Source organism: Rhipicephalus microplus, chromosome 3, assembly GCF_043290135.1.
Source record: "Rhipicephalus microplus isolate Deutch F79 chromosome 3, USDA_Rmic, whole genome shotgun sequence".
Lineage (NCBI taxonomy): Eukaryota > Metazoa > Arthropoda > Arachnida > Ixodida > Ixodidae > Rhipicephalus > Rhipicephalus microplus.
The window spans coordinates 148893715-148916581 of record NC_134702.1 but is presented as its reverse complement, the minus strand read 5'-3'; the positions used below and the strand labels follow the sequence as shown (position 1 = coordinate 148916581).

The 22867-nt window shown below is 43.8% G+C and overlaps 1 protein-coding gene across 1 annotated transcript; it reads right to left on the bottom strand.

Annotated features, from left to right (window-relative positions):
• Nucleotides 1–1632: 1632 nt before the first annotated feature.
• On the bottom strand, nucleotides 1633–5069 carry LOC142803389 (glutathione S-transferase 4-like). The gene is made up of 5 exons (XM_075888510.1): nucleotides 4884–5069; nucleotides 3594–3652; nucleotides 2712–2853; nucleotides 2087–2254; nucleotides 1633–1853 (listed from the first exon to the last, which is right to left on the bottom strand). The coding sequence occupies exons 1-5, from the start codon at nucleotides 5022–5024 to the stop codon at nucleotides 1716–1718; spliced, it is 648 nt and encodes a 215-aa protein (XP_075744625.1). The 5' UTR covers nucleotides 5025–5069; the 3' UTR covers nucleotides 1633–1715.
• Nucleotides 5070–22867: the final 17798 nt, after the last annotated feature.

Below are 22867 nucleotides of genomic sequence, written 5' to 3'. Positions count from 1 at the left end.
CCGGCGTTCCAGATAGTTTGTTTTACAGAACTACTGGTTGCGAACATCGCACACTGCTATTTGTTCTTCGTTCACTATCCGTTATTGTTCTGGGCGCAGTCGTTTACTTCAGACTGTACCTAGCCTGAGCGTGAAGGATGACATATTACACGATTCATTGTAGCGTAAAGGTGTTAGGCTATGTCATTCGAACCAAGATTGAACTTGGAAATGATTGATATGTGAGGTTCTACGTCCCAAAACCACCATATGATTTTGAGAGACGCCGTAGTGAGGAACTCCGGAAATTTCTTCCACCTGTTTTTTTTTCTAACGTGCACCTAAATCTTAGCATACAGGCCTACAGCATTTACGCCTCCATTGATAACGTAGTCGCCGCAGCCAGCATTCGATCCCGCGACTTTCGATTCAGCAGCTGAGTATCTCAGTAACTAGACCACCGCGGCATGTCCTTGAAAATTAATGATTCATATGTGGGGTTTATTGTCCCAAAACAACGTTATCATTATGAGAGACGCCGTAGTGCACGGTTTCGGAAATTTCGATTATCTTGCGGTCTTTAACGTGCACCAAAATCTGAGCACATGGGCCTACATTTCCACCTCTATCGGAAATGCAGCCGCCAGAGCCTGCGACCTTGTCCTTGGAAATTAAAAGACTGCAATATATTCTACACTTCAAAATACTACAAGCATGTGTGCGTACGGCGACTGCATAAAACTTTCAAATTCAGTTATACTGAGATTCCCGGCAAACTGCAGAAATAACCAGGCGTTCCAACAGTATTTTACTTGCAGTGCATGCAAAAAAAGATTTCGGAATTTGGCCTCTGCCACGAGGCCCAATTCGCACTCATCTTTTTCGTAATAAGCCAACATACACAAAGGCAGCGATTAAGCAGTCCTCAGTCTTTCTCTTCGTATATAAAGTAGGGGTAATTCTCTTGAACAGCCTGCCTTTCAGCAATGATCCCAAGTTTTGCATGAAGTTTCTGCAAACGTCTTAGTGCGCCCAGAAGCTAACTTCAAGCCCGCGACATTGATAGGTCATAAGGTTATTGTACGATGATCTGTTATGTTCGAGACAGGCGTAGGACCCTATGCAACAAGCACATTTACGCATAAAGCAATTATCAGTGTTCCGCCAGCAATATGGGAAGATTCATCTTAACAAGTTCTGGCTTAGCGCTGAGGGGAATGCATAGGAGACTGTCCCCCTCCCCCCAGGCCAAAATAAAGGCAGAACGTTGTCGAAACTTAAGAAAGGACGTCATTCCTGACGAGCTGAAAATCGAAAAAAAGACCTATGTGGACTTAGGAAGCTCAGTCTAAAAAATTTTTAAGAGTTCGCGCGGTGCACATAGGAATGATCAAAGCCCGCATGCCCTTAAGATGATATCAAGATAAGGAATGCTGCACACCACATCCATGTGAACCGGCACGCGCTGAAGTGTTCCGGCTATCACCTGCGTGGTTAGACCACTGAGTGGCATGCGCTGTGGGACAGACTTGAGTGTTGCAAGAAAACCAGCTGGAATGCTTTAACGCAGGTTAGTAAAGCGTGTGGAAACTAAAGACAGATGCTCCAAGGGCTTCAGAAATCCGGTATTAAAACCTAGTGACACAACAGGTCAAAGAAAAATATATTTTATTGTATAGGAGACAGAATAGTAAACAGTCAGATAAACAGCTTTGTTGAACTTGTTGTGGCTAACTTCATTTAAGCTCGCTCCAACGCTGCTGAAGGTAGGTGATAGACGGCCTGTAGATTTCCTCGAAGTAGGCAAGCTCAGGTTTCACACGCTCGTAGTAGGCAGCCAGCTTAGGGAACTTTGAAGCGTCCACAGACCCATTCTGGAAAGCGGGCAGCAAATTAAGGAGAGAAGAATTGCAGAGATAAAAGAAGCTTGAAATAAAGAATACAGCTATTTCAAGAATAGAAATGCAAATACCCGGCAAAAGACAGATGAGACGATAATTACTGCGCAAGAAACAGTAACGAAAGCAGGTGTAGGCGATATAAGAAACAGACAAAAAAATTGACTGCTGAACAAAACAACGAAGGGGGATCTTAAGAATGAACATACCTCGAGAGAGATGGCCAGGTTGCTTACGAGGCACAGGTCAGCGAGCGTGAGCTTGTCTCCGGTGGCGAACTGGTCAGTGATGAGATACTGAAAACCCTTGAGAACATTTTCTTCGAAGGCAGCGACCTCTTCGTCAGTTGGCTTCTTGTTCTCCCAGAAGCGTGGACGCTGGAAATGGAATGCGTGTGAATGATAGATAAATCAAAGCCGCGTAAATTAGCAACAAGGAGCATGATCGCATTCATACGAAAGGGGAAGCTAGAAAGCTTCGGAGGGGTAAGCAAGATCGAGAACAGCAAAAAAAGAAATCGCTTTAATAGGAAACGTTGGTATGCGCCTACTCAACGGGATTCAGAGACGTGCTTGCTGCATAAAACGAAACACACTGCTCGCAACTTACAGGGTTAAGAAAAAGCTAAAAGTAAACCGGATGTGTTACTTGATGGCACAATGCGTTGCCGACAAAAATCAGGCACTGAAACGAGTAATGGCACGAAAGTGGAAGTTTGGAATCGGCAATGCTTTAAGGCTGGCGTCGACACTATCCGAGTAGCATAAATGAAGCGGGTTTAGTTCAGTGGCTGGGCAAATTTTCGATATTGAATTGTGTTGAGAAAGCACTCACGAAGAACAGTAGTTGATGTGGCTGGATAGTACTGGCAACAGCCGCGAGACACTGGTCGATGCGTGCTCGCTCCTTGTAGCACTCCGGGTAGAGATCAGACTCTGGAGCATACTTCCGCAGGAGGTAGTAGGCGATGGCATTGCTGCGGCAGTAGGGACAAGAAAATCAGCCGACGAGCAGTGTTCCATAGCTTGTAGTTAGAGTGAATTGATGCTTCATGCGCGCAAGTATTGCAGATTGCGATATTCAACGATGTGTAATGCTTGAAGGTTCTCTACTGGAAGTACTGGCGCGCAATGACGTTATGGTAAGGGTGGGAAACGAGCGGGAGGGAAGGGGAGAAATACAAACGTAGTAGATCTGCACTCGTGCACGGGAAGCCCAATTCCTGGAGCGAACAAAAGTCTGCTAGGCCCGTTGAGGAGGAAGATGCGGCGCCGACACAGACGGGCTGGAAACTCGAAGGCAGTGCCCATCTGGCGCAATTCTTTGGTCGAGTCGGCACAATAGAGGATGCATTGTGCGGGCGATTGCTTTCAAGTGAAGGAAGGCTGCTATAGTGGCAAGGTCGGACAGAGTACATTCGATGAAAGACGGGGGGGGGGAGGGATGCTTCGCAGCAAGGCCAGCGGTGGAAGGGGGTTAGCGCCAAAGAGATGTGGGTTGAGTGAGCTGGGAGAATAGAAAAAGTAGAAAAAACGCGCAGGAGAAGTCCTTTTTTAAGTTTATTGTGACATGACAAAAATACAAGTGAAATTGTTAATAAGCATAACAGTAGAAGGTGCCGAAACAAACTAGATTCACTGATGATGGTTGGTAGAGACAGCCGAAGTGGGAAACGGAAATCTGAAAGATACAACAGAAGGAGGATAATATACTTGCCTCTCGTAGACAACGAAGCCGTCATCGACGAGGGTAGGCACCTTGTGGAATGGGTTGATCTGCAAAGGAGAAGCACGGAGTTTAGTCGAAACAGTGCGGACGACTAAACTGAGCATGAGCCGAAGAGGATATTGTTGCAAACGAGAAGTTGCGAGGCAAGGATTGTGGGACGCACACTAAACAATAGTGTGGATAAGAATAAGTGAAAGAAGTCGAAACGCATGTCATGTGACAGACTAAGAGAGGTTAAAGTGGGTGTATTTAGCAGCATGGCAAGCATTTAGGAAATGCTATGCGAAGACGGGTTTGAAGAAAGTGTGCGAAGCGTAAAAGGAAATATTGGCTTGTATAGGACCATAGAAGGAACGCTCTACTACCAGAACTGACCCACCTGTTGCATGCAAAGGCTACATTGAACAGGATTTATTACTCATTCAAATGCTTTGCCGACGTAGAAGAGGTGCCCACAGCACTGGGCGTGCAACAGCAGGGGAAATTATCTACGCAGAAGTGCGGAAAAAGCCGAAGCAGCATTATGCAGAAAAATTGAATAAAGTCGGAAAAAAAAGAGTTGTACGAGGATTATTTTTGGCCGTGTTGCGAGAACATTAAAAAAGGGGTGTGATGTCACCTTCGCGCTCTGTAAGGCTGGAAGCGAAGAAACATGCACAAAACATGTAGAAGTAGAAATGTATGCAACAACAATGGGTTATGACAAACCAGCATTTTGAAACAACGTTGCGGCACGGAGGGCTAGAGCGTGGCTGAATACGTGAAGGAAGACAAGTTCCGGTGATATGCGGATACGTAACAGGCCTGCGAGATACTGAAGGACTTCATAATGCCAGCGTATAAAAGGCCTATGAGTGGTTCTCACACAGGCCAGGGCACAGAAAAGTCAACGAGGCGAACACACGGATAATGCGAGACCGGCATGCTCTTAACAGAAATAAGAGCACTCTAAATACGCACTCGATGAGCGATGAACCGGCCAAGAAAAAATACACCGAAGGCACCGCAACGCGAATTAGCGAGACATTCGCAATTTCTGAATCGGTACAAAAGGGCGAACCAAAGTAGAAAACGTTACGTAGAGACACATACGGAAAACATGTGTTAACTGCCCAATACATCAGCATGACGCACCGATCCTCTCTCGTTCGTTATTTACGAATAAAGGATTTCAAGGCCCATTTCACCCAACTGATGCACGCTAAAGGCGCCGTTGAGCTCATCAATCGATGAAAACCAGCCCTCGTCAATCTTAGGAGACAAGTCATGCCCACATACCTTGAGGTATTCCTCGCTAAGGTGTTCTTTCTTCGCAAAGTCCACGTCCTTGAGCGTAAGCTCCACTCCCAGGTGCTTGGCGAGTGAGCGAACGAAGCCGCAGGGTGGGCTGCCGGGGAGGTTGTACAGAATGGCGGGCATGGCTGCAAAGTACTGCACGAAGGAGTAAAGACCTAACACGAACCGTCAGAGGATGGGCGCGAATTGGTAGCGTCCCCTCCGGCGGAGGCCCTTTTTGATGGGCAGCCTGGCGGTGGCGTCTGCGTCACGCACCCCCTCTCCCGCGGAGTGAGTAGTGCGCGCCACCCCCTGGCACGAAATGATAGGAGCAGGGTTCATGAAGAAAAGAGAAACAAACAATATACGGACGTGCAAAAACATGGGCGTAGTTTCCTTTCTTAGACGAAGAATAAAATAACAAAATTTTAGATAGAAAAGAAAGTTTAAAAACAAGAAAAAAATAAGAGGGGGTGGATTGTTGTGGCAGCATAGAGCACGAGGGGCCTTTAACCCCCTGCTTTCTTTCTTCAGATCCACCGCTCTTGTTGAACGTGCCGTGCTGAAATCAGCAAGATAAAATTTGATCCTTATGAACACTCCCTAAGTATGCACCCTTGTCAGTAGCCGGACGCTCGATAATGACGATTGTTTCAGCAAACATTAGACTTTACAACTTACCCGCGATTGCATTTCTCTCCTCGGCGTTTGAAAATATATATAAGGCTTCATTTGGAGATAGATATTTATATGTAGAGTTAACGTCTCAAAACCACCATAATATTATGAGAGACGCCGTTGTAGAGGGCTCCGAAAATTCGGATTACCTGGTGTTCCTTAACGTGCACCCATATCTAGGCCTATGGGCCTACAGCGTTTCCGCCTTCATCTAAAATGCCTATTTGGGAATCACTCTCGATGCTAACAGTTGGAGGCACTATTTGGAACAGCAAGGCTGGTCCATGCGGAAGTTCTGCATGCTTAATGAGTCGCAATGAGTCGAACGTAGCAGAGAACTGCCATATACTCAAAGATCGAATCGAAAAACTAAGTTGCTAAGTAATGCTCGTACTATGATTTCCCGCTTCTATGGATCGTCTCATATCGACGTAATGATAAGTTAACTACATCATAGCTGACATGAAGTTTATCCAGATTTGGGAAGAACCCCGGGTAGCTGAAGAACCCCGGGTAGCCAAAATTATAATTTCCGGAGACATCCACTACGGCGTCTCTCATAATAATATGGTGGTTTTGGGACGTTAAAAACCACTTATCAAACCATGAACATGACGTGAATTGGAGAGATTTGCAATGAAACCACGAGGTTAAGTGTAGAAATTTTTCATAGCGCTTGTTACTAAAACAAACATTAATTCATTTCAATTCACGGGTACTGTACATTTGCGATTGTGCTTTAGTGCTCTTACGTGCCATTTCAATTGTCATGTTGCCTTGCGCGCCAACGACGAGAGAAGTGAAATACAAAAAAAGAACAAGTGGTGCTTTACTGTTTTCGAGGTTTATTAATAAAGTATGTCGTGCGATGCGTTGGCGTTTCGCAAGCGATGGGGTATATTGCTGCGCTTTATTAAGTTAATTGATTTTAAAGACATGTTTAAACTACGCGAAGAAGAGAACAACTTGGAAACATAGAACAGGCCCACGCTAGGCGAGTAGCCACACTTTCGTTTTTTTGTTTTTTAGGGTGCGGGCACTTTCTTGATTTCGGAGAGGCCATGCCTCTGAAATGGTCATTTCCCGCTTTCAATACCATGGCGAAAAAAAATTTAGGGGGGAGAGGAGGGGGAGGGGCACGGTCCCAATGTTCCACTCCCTGGCTACGCCCCTGGCACACAAACTAAGCACGACAAGGTGTGCGCTTCTAGTTTGTGCACGTTTTATGTGTCTGACCTGCAACCTTCCTGTAGTTTCTTCACACTGATGCCGGTATTTACGCATTTTACGCGTTTAGCACAATACTATTTATGTCGGCTATAGTTCGTTCACGATCATCTTTGCAGGACACCGCGGAAAACGAGCCGAAGGGCGTTCCTCTGTGCGGTTCAAAATGTTTTCTGCTCTGTTTGGCCACAAAGTTAGACAAGTAGGTAATGCCTTATTCGGATTTTACTGTGACAACCCCAAACACAACGATAAGAATTGATACTGCAGGAGTAACAATTCGCTACATGCGCATGCGTGATATGTAGAGTTACTCTATGGACATTGCTGCTTAAAATATCCCCTATTACCAACAATAAATAGATCAACTTCTGAGTCGTACGGTAAAAAAAAAAAGCTGGTTGAGGATTACGCGTAGAACTTCAGCTTTATGGCAAGTGCGCCGCATTATGGAAGCGTAACCACAAAACAGTCAGTGTAGTGCGCCTTTACTCTTCTAACAGAGGCGTATTTCTGGCCGCAACTACCGTTAGTGATTTTGCTTGCTCTCACTAGTCCGTTCAGTGATCTATTACGTGTAAGGAGTATACCAAACGAAGCCCGCTGGAACCTTGTGGGTTGTCTGGCGTATGAAAAACATCAGGTCTTATTTGTAGAGAAGAAAAAGAAACCACAAACTGCACATGCCTGACACAATAGAAGAAGGCAAAACAATAAAGTTTAGCTTTCAGTGTGTTTTCACTATCTCGCTAGCTTTGAAAACACGAAAATAACGGCGATTACTACCGAGCTAGCAGAAGATATGCGAAGGCTAGCTGCTTCAGGCGATAGGATATTTCTTGTGTCTTTTCACCCTATAGATATCCACGTGGAACAACTGGCGCCTGCGTGCAGCTTTAGCTAATAATTTAAGCGTGGACTTAAAAAACTGCAAACGAGGCATTTTCGAGTAACATCTTGCAGTGGTTTCTTGAAAGGATTATTCTCTGGCAGTAGAGTTACTTTCTCCTTATCGAAGTTATATTCGACCCCTTAAAGATCTCATGAACCAAATCGCTTCATCCGGAACTGCCTCAGTTAGTATAGCTATGATAGTTATTGAATTGCAGCTGCAGCAAAATACAGGGATTCCTATGAGTGAAAGTGCGATGCTACAAATGTTGTGATGTGGACTTCAGAAAAAAAAATGTTGATAGTGGTGAACGAGTGGTAAGCAGACACCTCGTGTCACCTGCACTCATTGCACAATTCTAACATGCATTCAAATACACAAAGTGAACAAATAGATTTAGGTGTGCGTTAAGACCCCTTTAATGGTCGAAGTGTCAAAATCCCTGGATATAGCGTTTCTCAAAACTATAATGTGGTTTTCCCACGTAGAACACCAACAATTCTCACTTACAAATATTGCACAAATATCAGCCAGCAAGTGACTCGCCATTTCTTCAGAAATTGAGAGCACGAGATACCATTTTGCTGGTCGCGGGTTCAAATTCCGGCTGCGGCGGCTACATTTCCGGTGGAGGCGGAAATGCTGTAGGCCTGTGTGCTCAGAATTAGGTACACGTTAAAGAACCCCAGGTGGTCGCAATTTCCTGAGCCCTTCACTACGGCATCTCTCATAATCATATGGTGGTTTTATGCTGTTAAAACCTACATATCAATAAATTAGTCAATCAATCAATCCATTAGTCACTCAATCAATAAACCGAGATACCATTTTGCTCAGGTGGACAGAACACAACAACATTTGTAAGTTGCGATTGTTCAGTTTGCTGACGAGCATTCTCTGGCAACCATCGTACTTCGCGGGTTCATGTATTCGGGTTTCCACTGCTGACGAGCAGCTCTTGCAACCTTCCATGCATGCACATTGTTAACGCTAAGTAAGTTGCGTGCTGGTATCGCAATTTAAAACGCAAGTTTTTATGCCGCGCCAAAGAAAGGACAACTTCAACAGTCTGTATTAAACACAACCATCCACGTATTGACGCAGATGCACGCCTTGAGTAATTGTTTTCTCGGGCGTTTTGCATGCGCGAGGGCACGTTGTATAAGCAAAAAAGCAAACAATATTATTGCTAGAATATATTAGTATAGATTTGAAAGCAGCGATTTAAAAGTGAGGTGCCGGTCATCCATCTTTATGTACACATATTTCATGGCCACATATTTTTTTCCATGCATGTGGGAGCTATCCTAGCTCCGAAGAGATATGGTGACTGTCATCCTCGCCCAAAAAGTCACGCAAACGTTTCTGCATTTGCCTACGACGTTTGGAAGGTGAAAGCTATTTCCGTCTTCTTTTTGGTGTTGTCGGTATGTTGTATTGTGGTCTTCCATCAAACGATGTAACGTGTACAAGATGAAATGACATCAGAATGACGTCATGCGACATTTGGCAATCAAAGGGCTCACTATCTTACACTTGAGAGTCGCCTGATTTCTTCCGGCATCTATTACATCGATTTTTCTTTTTTCATCCTTCGTGCTGTGCTGCCGCCTCGGGAAATATTGTCACATCTCGCCGAATTTAGCAAAGCCTTCTTACGCACGAGACAAATAATGTTTTCGCTTGAACAAATCGCATTTATTTGACCAGTCACTACTACTATATTGTCATTCCCCCCCCCCACACATACACATAATCTTCGCCACAAATCTTTGGTGGCCGGAAACACATTTGAAGGGCTACAACACCTACGCTCTTGGCTGGCAGGGTGGATCCACAGTAAACCTGCACAGATTGTTATTACGAAAGTATTTAGAGGTGTAGCAGTAGTTATGGTGCTATGCTGCTGATATGGGGGTCGCGGGTTGGATCCCAGCGACAGCGGTCACGTTTAAATGACGGCAAAATAGAGAGGCCCGTGTATTGTGTAGTGTCAGCGCGCATTAGAAAGCGCGAGATGGCCTAAATTTTCAGAGCCCCCCACTACGGCGTCTTTCGCAATCACATCGTGTAAAACCTTAATAATATTATTGCTAGTATAATAATAATACTAATATTATTAATAATAGTAGTAGTAGTTGTAGTAGTCGTTGTTGTTGTAGTAATATATACCATACAAAAAAAGTTCTTGCTGGAATGACGTGATAGGTGTAGTTAGCTCCCTCTGACAATAGTCGTTGATTAAACTGATAATTAGCAAGACAGATATCCCTAAGAGAATGACAAACGGAATCCGTGAATGTCTGCGGGGTTTGACTTTCTAACCTATCCATTTCAGCTCAGCAGGCTCGCCTACTGCGCTACCGAAATGGTCAGTACTGTACATCCCTGTAAATGCGCACTGACCGGAAAACTTTAGAAAGCAGCTCCTGAGATATCTAGTGCTTCGCATAGCTCGATTGCTTCACCTTTTCGCTCGTTTCCAGTGATTGCTCACAACATGTATGTTGCCCAACTCAGGAACGGATTTTCTGGCATTGGAATGCGGCCTTGCAACCGTTTTTATTACTTGTATCGTCAACGAGCACATCAGAGAATTCCGCTTGCCCAGATGTTCGCAAAACTGCACGTAACTTGCCAGGCCCTTGACGGATGTCAAGACGACGCCTCAGACAGGCGCGCGCGGTCAAGCCGTCTGGACCCTGCGTATTTTACACAGTGCATACCTCTGCAATTCATCCAACGGGAAAAGGTAGCAAGGGCGCTGAGCTTAGTCTGCTGGGCTTCTTGTTTTTTGAGCTCCACGGTCGATTGCGTGTTTCGCCGGCCAGCATCAAATAGGGTTGGGAGGAGGAGGGAGGGGAAAGAGACGGGGACTTTAAAAAGAGTGAAGAATAGGCCACGCACGCCAAAGCAAGTGGACTGCTCTTCCTAGACGGCGTGCCTTCGTGTCTGGCATCTCTCCGGCGGCATTTTCTTTTTTTTGCGTATGAAGTGCATCGGTAGTGTGCAGCAGTCCCCTATGAACTGGGTAGACATGGCAGTCGCGAACCATGAGCTGCGATGGGAGGCTGGCTCTGCTCAGCCACGACCTCGTAAATCAACTGTGAGCAGTCTGGCTTGCCCAGGAAGCTGCCCGTGTTCACCATGTAGGATGAAAAAAAAATGTATCTTACAGCGTGCCCGTGTCCAAGGACTCAAGGCCATCACCTAGGCTGAGGAGCTTGCAGCCTCACCCAGCCAAATACCGTTGAACATTGCCAATAGAGTTTTTACTCACTCACTGGCTTTGCAAGAGTTTCTTTCCGTGCTGCAATAGCTAGCTATCTATCTATTTATCTATCTATCTATCTATCTATCTATTTATCCGCTTACGTCTGGGTGCTCTCGTTACCACCCCCTCAACTTTGCGTGAACCAAAATTAGTATGGGAGGGTAAGATGGTTTGACGAATCGGCCACGCTCGTCAAAACATAAATAATGCCACAGTCCCGTCGCGTACGGTGTAATACACTTTCCACTAGACAGTGGCACATACATGCGGGCGAGTAAGTGCCGCTGCTACGCGAGTATGTACCACGAGTAATTGACACTTAGAATCTACCCATGAACGACGAGAACACACATGGGTAGTTTTGCCGTGTGTTTATTAAGAAAAAGCTGAAATTGGCAGCGTTGACCTGACGAAAGCGAATAATAACATTCAGTGACCCAGCAGAAATTGAACCCCAGCATTGTACGTGACACTCAAGTATTCTGCCACAGAGTCATGTCAGGTCTCGAGATTACTTTGATCGTGCAACATTGATTGTAGTTGCAGTGCTGGCACTGCGATATTATATACATTACATGTGTACTTTCATGATACATTGAATCTGCCTTTAACTACACACAGCTGGTATATACTTAACATAATTATTAATCACTCAGAAAAAAATTTGTCTTAAATGCTAGGGACCTGTGATATTGATAACGTTTTCGTTGTCAGCACAACACATTCAGTAAAAATTTCAATTTCTGGCCTATTACAATTGCTCACATCAGTATTTTTCTATGAACCATCAAACCGTGTGCTCTCCTGCATTAATACCTTCTTAACTTGACACTTCGCTACATTACAGCCACCGTGGTGTTCCCCAGGGTGGCATACTTAGCCCTGTACTATTCAACCTGACGCTAATAGCTCTCAATAAGCATCTGCCAAGTACTGTCAGATTGTCAATGTACGCGGACGACATCTGCGTTTGGACGTCTGCAGTAACACGTCTGCAGCTGCGAGCGCGAATTAAGAGAGCTGCCACTCAAGTTGCTATTTACCTCCGTCAATGAGGTCTGGAAATTTCCTCTGAGAAATGTGCACTTGTGGCATTTACGCGCAAACCAATACAGAACTACAGCGTTCTAATAAACAGCGAAAGGATACGTCACCTCCGATCATACAAGTTCCTAGGTGTTATAATTGACAGAGATCTTTCATGGAGCTCACATGTATCATACATGAAAAGGCGATTGACAGGCATCTGTCATTTGTTCAAGTTCTTCGCTGGAAATAACTGGGGAATGTCCACAACTGCTATGTTGCGACTACACAGAATTCTTTTCCTTGGTTTCCTTCGGTACAGCCTACCTGTGTTAACCAACGCAAGTAAAACAAGCATACGAATGCTTAAAAGTGTCCAGGCTCAAGCACTCCGGATATGTTTAGGCTTGCCCCAAAGTGCGTCAACAGCGGCAACTATCGCCATCACAAGAGACAACCTCATCAAGACCCACATTAATGTGGAAGTGCTGAGGACACATATACGACACCTTGCTGGAATGCCTCGACATCACCTAGCCTCTGTACCAGTGGTCCGACCATGCACATCTTACACAGTAAACCGATTCTGACCCTTAAGGGTGTCAAAAGGGTGCCGACACCCTAAGCACACCCTTTGAGCACCCTATTCGCGTCTCAGCACCCTACAAGCGGAACCTTAAGGGTGAACACATCAAAAGGGTGGAAACTAGGGTGCAAAAAGGGTGCAACAACTAATGGGTGCTGATGAGCACCCATTAGGGTGCACAGTCACCGACAAAGCTTTGTGAGTAACGTGGTCATAGAGCATAACCAACAGCTTTTGGATGTCTACTGGTTAGACACCATGGTCTCATTAATAGCCCCACCGCAGTAACGGATATCTGAATAGCGATAGTGCCCGGCTGAACGTAAGTTCTGCACTCTGGTTCTTGCATTCTTGCTGCATTTTTCTCGTCGCCTCACGGCCGGCGCTGACCAAGCCATGCGCTACAAGCTCACTAGCCAATGGCGGAGTACGCAGCTTGTAGAGCTACAACAGGATTGTGACTTACACATATAGAGCTCTCGGCCTCGTTTGCGCCTAACAATGAAAACAAAGCTTCGTCCATGACAGTATATATAAATCATACATTTGTTAATGCAAAGAAATACAAACCAACAAGACCGTGGTAGATAAAATAGTTTCTATGTGTTACAAATATTTGTTAACCTTACAATGTATCAGTTGACACGTGTTACCGATTTTTATGGCGGGCTACGGACTTTGACGTTCTAATAATATAACATTAAAGAAACGTTTTCTTGATTTTGTTCATGGAAATATTATTCAAAGCAAGTTAAAATAAGCCTTGACTAAAACATTTTCCTAAAGAAAATTCACTAAAGACAGCTAAACTATTGCTTGCCAACTAATGCGCTTATTTTGTTGTGACAAATTTTGCTTGCTGCCTGTACTTTGTACTAATGTACAACCACTTTAACACTGTTTTTAACAGCCAGCTTAACCACTCAACCAATGTACAGATGTTAACAAGGTATCGGTATAAGAAATACACAAGCAAGCAAACGTTTCAAATTTCGCGCGCTCTTTGACATTTCAAATTTCGCGCAAATACGCGTTATGTGATTTTGTCATTTTCAAAGAAAAAATATTCTATGCACTAAATACTAGCCTATCTTCTATTTTCACTATTTTTTACTTAAAATTTGAGCAGAAATAGTGTATTTACTTATCATATATAAAATTATGTGCGCAAATGCGGATCGGTGGCGTCAGCAGGACAGAAATGGCGGTATCTTCCTGGACCTGGAGGCCGCAACGGCCGTGTGCCGAGCGTCTAAAGTCGATTTTTTATGTTGTTCAAAGTGTGCCTGCGCTGTTTTTGGTGTTCTGTCGGTGCTGCTTGTTACGAAGATGCACTATACTCAAGAGAGGACCGGCTGCTTTGTGCCGTCGAGCGCTCGCCAAACTAAAAAGGTAGGTGGATGTTTCTGCTGTCGACGCTTTGTTTTTTGCTTCTCCGGCCAGGCCGCGGCGTGCACGATCCAGGCTGTTGTGTTTCCGCTCGCGTCCTCGGCTCCTCCCGCGGTTAACACCGAAATCGCTATAGTATAGTAACGTTGTGAACTAAGGTTTTTCTAGCTGGTAGACGATAAGTGAGTTTTTATTAACGTAGCGAGCCTGCTGGCGTGTCTGATTTCATTAGGCTCAAGTCTAAGCTCAGGGACGTTACGCGCGGATGAATTTTTTCTGTGGGGAAGGAGGTTAAAGCAATGTGCGCTGTGATGCTGTGAGTCGGCGGGCGATGCTCCTCACGCTATGAATCAGTATATTTTTGCAATGCCGTTGGACGCCGTTCGGGGACTGCGCATGGAAGCCGTAAGCTTCGTCTGTGTGTCGCGTGCGTTTGAGTATTCCGGTGATTCGCGTTGAATTAGATCTTTACGGATTTAATTTAGAAGAATGGAGAAGAATAACGTGGTGTCCGCGTTGGTATTTACGCGGCCTTGTTCGTTTTCTGTGCCAAAGAAGTATACGAAGAAAGTTTTATATGTTACGCGTCCTCTTTTCAACAGCTACATGATCATTAAATATGTGTGACTACTATAGGGTAGATGTGTTTTCCTGTGTGACCAAATGTGTTTGCATCCACCGGGCACGTATAATATTAAATTACCATGATATTCAGCTTAATTAAGTGTGCGTAAACTTGACACAGCGTGCTGTAGGTGCAGTTCTCATAGCGTGCAATTACGCCTGGGTCAATACATTTTCTCTATGAGTGGCCGAAGAGCCGTACCTTAGCTGTGCAAGCGCTAGGTTGAGCAGTAGTTCACTCGTTCGAGTGCAATATTGGTGGTACTGCTTGTTCCCCCCTGTTCACATATCATTGCATTTTTCTGGTGTGTAAAAGAATTGTGGGCGCTGCAGCCCGCTTTGGAGTTAAAACTTTGCCGAATACCTATACGTCTATAAACATTCTAAAACTAAGTTCTACCAAAACTTCCAATGACACTTTCGAATACAAGTGTAACGTTTTATCTGATATCATAAATTCTTTATGACCTCGCTGCAGATTTACAAGTGACCTGTGATATGTGCAGTGTATGAATGCCTAATTTATTGCTCAAAACACAATAAGGTTATACATCACAGTATGCGTGCCAAAGGCGTGCATATGTTGCTGCTGACATGCAAACTTAGACATTGTATTTGTCTAAGAATGAACAAATCTAAAATGCCATTTTTTGAAGATGTATGCATCAGACCAATTGAATAATATCAAAAATAATGTTCACCAAGTGATTGTTGTTTATTGCCTTGCACCGACGTCACTAAAACCGCCTTGTTGGTACTTAGACCACATGGTGGGATGCAAGATTCATGACGTCATATTGAATGTTAATGTCACATGATATGCAAGGTAAATTGTTAGTAGCATACAGAGGCCAATAACGTTATGGCCTCATCGTTATCATAATGAAGCAGGTTAGGCAATATGTGATTCTGCTGCCTTTACGTCATGTTGGGAAACCATTACGTTATGTAGCTATCTGCAGTGTCTGAGATCCTGGTTGCCAGTCAATATTGCAAAAGCTTGCCTGCTTCATTGTGATGGCATGGGGTTCAAGATTGATGTTTTGTCTTAGCGTTTCCACTTTTCCTTCCCTATGGTCATTAGACAGCTTGTGCTGTTTGATTAGAAGTGAGTAGTGCCTCTTTAGCCAACCAGAACAATTTAGATCAATGATCACTATGAAGCAGCACACAATATTCATTTAGTGAACTCAATTTCAGGCAAATTATAAACGTCGGAATGTTAGCTGTTTGAAGGAAGCTTCATTTGTTGAACTCATGAGAAGAAATGGTAGAGAAGGAAAGGCAGGGAGGTTAGCCAGACCAGCAAAGACGGTCTATCACCCTACACGGGGGAACAGGGAGATTGAAGTCCTGTCGCAGTGGTCTAGTCGCTAAGGTACTCAGTTTCTAACCCGAAGGTCGCAGGATGATATTCCGGCCTTGCTGGCTGCTTTTTCGATAAAGGTGAAAATGCTGTAGGCCTGTGTTCTCAGATTTGTGTGTACATTAAAGAACCCCAGGTGGTCAAAATTTCTGGAGCCCTCCACTACCTTGGTAAAAAATTCATGTGTCAGTATTGCTTTAATTTTATGCTTTATCTGCAGTGGATGCATATGCGCATACTGACATGTATATGCAGTGGTATTGCATTTTTACGGAATAAAATATTCATATGGTGCATATTGCATGGCATTTACTTAAGAAACACATCACATGGGTATCATAACTACAGAAATGCAAATGTGCCTCTATGGGTGCACTCGTGCATATATTTGGTCAGCTTCAAGAACAGAATTGATTGATTGCAGGCAACAGCATTACTCACGCATGCTTATCTCTTTATTACGTGCAGTTGATACAGCTAAAAGGGGGTGTCTTCATCTAAGAGTTCTAACTTCATCTTCATGCATGAGTGAGCTATAAAGTTGAATGAAAATTCACATGTATGACATCGACATGAAAAGCTCTGCAGCTGCATTTTTTTTCGTTGTATTTATACTGCAGCATGCCCTTTTTGTGTTTCTCAGTTGCGTGCCACTAAATATATGTTGGCCATGCGTTTTTAGCCATTCACTGCAATTTGGCAAGCAGAGCATGCAGTCTAGACAAATCTCACTAAAGTAATTTTTTTGCACTGGTGCAGAAATTCTTCGGCACGGTCTGTCATTTCATTTGAGTGAGGCTGCTCAAGGAAATTTCCTGACAAGGTCAAGGAGCCCAACCACCAGCGAGATCTGAACCATTGTTTCAAGCATCAGCTCTGTTCACCCTGCTTATGCGCTGTGCCTCACCAAGCTACTGGACGCTGCCTACTTATATGAAGTGCTCTCCATATTCTCCTCAGTTTGGCAGCAGTGTGTGTGGTCTTCACAGTGCTTGCCAAAATCATTTTTGCACAGGTGAGACACTTATTTCTTGCTTTAATTGTGTTAGTATTACTGCATGCACTCCTGCCAAGCAAGAGTACTAATGTTTCTTGTGAATTGTTTGTCATGGTAAACAGGGGATTTCAAGCAAAAAATTCATACAGAACTTTGGTCCTTCAAGAAGTGTGGAACGAAGGTGGTGACAATGTCAACGCGCTCTCTTTAGAAATAAAGGCTTTGCATGAAGAGCCTGTCGCACCTTGAAACAGGCACAAAAAACTTCCAGGTGAAAATAAGCAACTTCAGATGAAAATTGAAGAATTTACACTGTATTCAAGGTTGAACTATCCGACATGAAAGGCATCTCGGATGAGGGTTTTCTTTTGATGCTGTCCGAAATTTTTGGGCGATGATGGAAAAACCATTACTCGTGATGATATTGACACTGCAGACAGAGTAGGAACAAACAAGCCTAGTTTGAAAAAGAAATAGTAGTGCATTATGAACGATGTTACAAATAAAATGTTCTGGATAAGACAAAAAACTTACGTCTGTCTACAGTGGCCTTTCCTTTTAGATCAAGTAGTTCTATTTATGTCAACGAACACTTGACAAGACAAAGTAAGCAGTTAGTGAGAGCACGAATGCAAAAAAAACAAGTAGGATAGAGGTTCAATTGGATGCAAAACACGAAATTTATAGCGAAAAAAATTGGAAACATTAGCAATTTTAAAAACTGCCTTCTTAGAAGATCTGGCGAAACGCTGTGTTGATGCCTTCAGAGCCACACTTTTCTTGAGCTTGCAATGTCAGTAAACTATGACTGACATGGCAGAATTTCGATACCTAGATAGTGAAAAAGGCCACCAGCTATCTTCAATGCCTTTACCTTAAATGCTCTTAGCATTATAAATAAGACTAGTAGCCTGTGTCTCTATTTCGATGACATGTCGGTAAAATTTGATGCCATTATTTTGACATAATCCTTGTATTTTTTTGTGCGATACAGCCCACCAAAAATACCAGGGTACAATTATCATGGCATTGTGTAGTTCATGAAATGAGAAAAAGGAATAGCGCTGTACATCTAACGTTAATTTTTGGCCGATGTCAATAGACTTTCTTGTGTTAAGCCCTGTGTTGAGTGTCTAGTAGTACGACTTGGGGGTTTTGTTTTGCAGCAATTAGCACGCCTCCATTAGGTCATAAGTAGGAATTTTGAGTTTCTGGAAACTAGGTAACTTAATTTTTCGTTCACAGATGCACAGACGATTTTTCACTCACAACCAACGGGGCAGACGCCGGCGGCGGGTTTTCTGCGACACGAGCTCTTCAACGCTATCATGTTAAAAAGCTGACATAGGCAGCATTGACCAAATTAATGCAAAGAATAAAGTCGTGTCCTAGCAGGAATCGAAACCTAGTATTCTGCTTGGTAATTAGGTATTCTACCACTGAGCCATGCCCGGCCTCGGTTATACCTTCTAAATAGTCTCAAATGTTTATGTAACATCAACTGTCATTGCAGTACTGGCTATCAAATTTTATAACTATTACATGTGCACTTCTATGATGCAGCCGTGAGGTCGAATCAAAGTCAATTGTAGTCAGGCACCATCCTGTAAAGTATTTGTGTAGCAGTGTTGAGGGCTACCATCGTCGCGAGTGCCAGCGCAATCATTAGTGCTTCATACCAGCCTACCACTTCTAGTGTGGCTAATATCCATGTTTCTGTTGGCATCGTTACGAAACAGCAAATAACTGCTAATGTTGTCAAAGGTGTGACATCTCCCCATAACAAATGAAACATATGCAGCTGTTTAACGTATGTGTGTGCGAGAATTTGTACTTATATTGAGCTCCACTTCATAAGATCGCTCAATAAAGAAATAAAATGCATGTTATGCGTGTTTTGCATAACATCGATTCCCAAAGTATGTGGGGTCTGCCAAATTTTTAGCATCAATTTTGTAACCTAAATGCTACCATAAACAATTATTTATTGAACATGAACAGCTGGACTGCAACATACTAAGTTTTAGGTATTAGGAAAACTGATTATGTTCGTGACTACAGCATACCTAACAGGCAAATACTAGTACTACATACATGACACACTATTGTAGAGCTAGACTAGAATATTGGTTATTGGCACTTTACAATTCTTTAAAAACCCTGATTAACTTCAGTGCCTTATTCGGTTTGTTCAAATCGGATGTGCGCAATTACTTGATGAATAGCTTTTTTACTCAAACCTAACTCATGTTTCACGTGTGCATCATGCTGAATCATTGCTCAGATGTTTCTTGTGTATCTATTTCATTTCTACTATGCTGTTTGTTTTTGTATGTGAAATCTCTTGTACATGCTACCCTCTGTAGGCCCCCAGGTACTGTCAAGTTGTTTACACAGTTTTTTGCCTGGGGGACCTCCAACAAGCATGTTTTCCGTTGAAAACAAAGCGAATTTTGATGCCGACTTTTACTCACATAGAAGTAAAAACACTCCAGCATGACAAAGCATATTGTATCTTGGACAGTCTGTCTTGTGAAACTCTTAGTGATTACTTCTGTCTTTATTTTAGGCTTCCAAGTGTGGATGTGCTGTGGAGAAGGAGCGCCCTGACCACACTTTTGTAAAAGGAACCAAAGTCTCCTGGGCAGCTGAAGATGGATTGTGCAAGTGTTTGAATGATCACATTATATTAATCCAACACCACTTGCATTACTTTGCCAATATTTGTGATTTTGTAACGCACAAGTTTAGAAACACACACACATATATAAAGGGAGAGCTGTAAATAAGCCTTGAGCAAGTTTGTAGTGAAGGCTTTTAGCATGATGATCAAAGCATGTTATATAAGCCCACATGTTTGACCACACACCTACTTTCCTATTTTCTTTTTCAATTTTGTGGGCACTGGCAACACCCTCGATAAGCGCCTTTGGACTGCTGGTGCCTCTAACTTATATTTTGTTGTTCTAAATAATTTATTTGTTACCTACTATGCAAGGAGGGAAGTCAGAATGTTAAAAGTTAAAAAAGAAGTCTTGACACAAAAAAGCTGTCTACTCGTAAGAAAAAAAGATTTGAAAAACAAAAGATTGATCCTCACTCACAAAGATCTCACCATTACAATCATTGCACAAGGTCATAGCTCATGTTTACTATTGTCAATCTTTTTCGGTTGTATGCGATGTACAATAAAATAGTGACCATTTGCATCATGTTAATTTATTTGTCATAAATTTTTGTTGGGGCCTAATATCTTGCATTCTCACATGCATAAAAGCTCACGTCTGCTACACATAATTTAAAAGAGCGCAATGTGGTATGGTTCTGTATTTAGTGCATATTATCTGTGTGTCTTTCAAAGTGAGTATATGGCATTTGAAATAATCACCAGTATTCGAAGCTTGTGAATTTTTAATTTGCAGGCATGCATGTCTGTATGGTGACCAAGCATCCATAAATTGTGCATGCATGTGTGCAGCAAGGGGCCTTGAATAGATTACATTCATTCTGGACCAAAAATAAGTAGCACAGGTCATATACGCACTCTGGGATCAATTTCATGATTGTTGAAACACACATATTCATTCGAGATAGCTTGCTTTAAGGTATATATTTACATATTGTCTACTTCCGCCTTGAACATTGCACCATGCATCCGGCACTCTGCCGAGCGCTTGTCGAGGGCACTTTGGTAACTAGTACACAAACGTACAGACAGCTGTAAGTTGGCCTTCACTTTGTTGACTACTGGAGAACGGCGGCGTCGCCAAATCACACTCCCTTTGTGGTGAAGCTAACTTTGCTCTTTTCCGATGGAGGCGGAAATGTTGTAGGCCCGTGTACTCAGATTTGAGTGCACGTTAAAGAACCCCAGGTGGTCAAAATTTCCGGAGCCCTCCACTACGGCGTCTCTCATAATCAGAAGTGGTTTTGGGACGTTAAACCCCACAAATCAATCATTAACTTTGCTCTTGCAACAGTACAAGCTTATCTAAAATTCGACACTGTTCTTCAGAAGTGCAGCTTGTTCATTCCAGAGCAGCCAAAAACGAAAACCCGAGTAACAGCACCTGGACAGGATAAGGCACAATTGCAGCACTTCTCACTAACAGTGCCAGATTCTCTATTTGCCTACACATAGAGAAAGCAAAACACTGGAGCCAACTTACCAGTAGCTTCACTGCAGAGACACTGTGTTTTAAAAGACGATGATGCAAAAGCCCCACCTAGAGCTGTCACTGTGTTTCAGTGCTAGTTTGATAAGCGCCTGCGGAAGGCACTCTGTGGAGGGCAGGCCGCGTGCATGGTGCATGTGCTCAGGGTGGAATGGACGACTTAGCACATGTGTTCAAGTACTAACAAACCGTATGTGGGCTGTCACTCAGCATGGTCTATAGAGTATACAGCAATCTGCATTTTTAGCCATCTCCAGCATCAATCCTAGATTTGGCCCACTGGTACGTCGATGTGGAGCACCCTTCCAGCACCCATTTGAAAGGGTGTTATGACATCACAGCACCCTTTTTTAAAGGGTGCACTCATTACACCCTTCAAAATTTTTGCTCTGCACCCTTTTCTGAAGGGTGCTGAGCTCTGCACCCTTTCTCAGCACCCTTTTTTGAACACCCAATAGGGAGCAAAGGGTGTTCGTCTGGCGTCAAGCTCATTTACACCCTTAAAGGTCAGATTTGGTTTAGTGTGTACTGCAAAACAGTGACCGCACATGATGAGTCGAACCCAACTTCGTTCTCTCCTGCCGCTAGACCTGTGACTCCGCCATGGTGCCTCGCTCAACCAATGATTAATATTAACATACCTGGCGTCCAGAAAAAGGCCATTTTGTCGTCACCGGCTCTTAAACAGCTCAAACTACTTCTCTTGTATGAGAAATATTAAGACTCCAAACATATATACACTGACGGATCGGTTCAGCCGGACATCTCTACAGGAGCAGTAGTGATATCAAGGTTGGCCACGACAATTAAATTTAAGACATCTCACGCAAAAACATCAACGGCAGCAGAATTGGCAGCACTTCGTGCCGCGTTGCAATTTGTAGTTGATCAACCTACAAGCAAGTGGACTATTTTCTGCGACTCGAAGGCGGCGCTGCAGTCTCTTCTATCAGCCTTACGCCGTGGACCACACAAGCAGCTGGTACTAGAGATAGCAGAGGTTATACACCACCTGACTGAAAAACGGCACCAAATTACATTTCAGTGGTTAACCAGTCGCTGGGAAATCATCGGCAATGAACGGGCCGATCAAGCTGCCCGCTCAGCCCACACAGAAGATCACAAACTACGACTACCACTTTCTAGGACAGATGCTGCACGAAAGCTCCGCAGGCTTGCTCGTCAGCAAAGCACATCACAATGAAATCAGCCACACTTTAAGCATGCCCGGCTGTACTCGCTTGACCCTACGCTAGGTTTTCAAGTCCCGCCGAGGCTTTGCCGAGCAGACCAGACCCTGTTATGTAGGTTGTGGTTGGGCGTTGCATTTACCAACGCCAACGCTTTCCGCATTGGGATGGCCGACACCGCAGCCTGTGGCCACTGTGGCAAAGAGGAAACAATCCATTTTATTCTTTGTGACTGCGTAGCGTATAGTAAATATCGACTATTCCTTCGCAAGGAACTCAACACATTAGATGATCAACCTCTGTCGGAGCAGGGAATTCTGCAGTATCGTCAGGATGCGACTTCACAGAAGAGGTCCCTGAAAGCGCTACTACACTTCTTGCGATCGACCGACCTTACTGAACGGTTGTAGCTATAGGACGCCCTTGCTGTGTGTGTTTTCATTTTTTTATGAGTGCGCGTGCGTTTTTTTTTCTCTATCTACTCCCTCTTTCTTGCCCCTACTTCACCGCCCCCAGTGCTGGGTAGCAAACCAGATGCCAATATCTGGTTAACCTCCCGGCCT

Excerpts from the sequence above, each read along its gene's own strand:
- LOC142803389 (XM_075888510.1), bottom strand. The coding sequence starts at position 5,024 with ATGCCCGCCATTCTGTACAACCTCCCCGGCAGCCCACCCTGCGGCTTC. Across the intron at positions 3,653-4,883 it reads TTAGCGAGGAATACCTCAAG|ATCAACCCATTCCACAAGGT; the intron begins GTATGTGGGCAT and ends TCTCCTTTGCAG. Across the intron at positions 1,854-2,086 it reads ACCTGGCCATCTCTCTCGAG|AATGGGTCTGTGGACGCTTC; the intron begins GTATGTTCATTC and ends CCCGCTTTCCAG.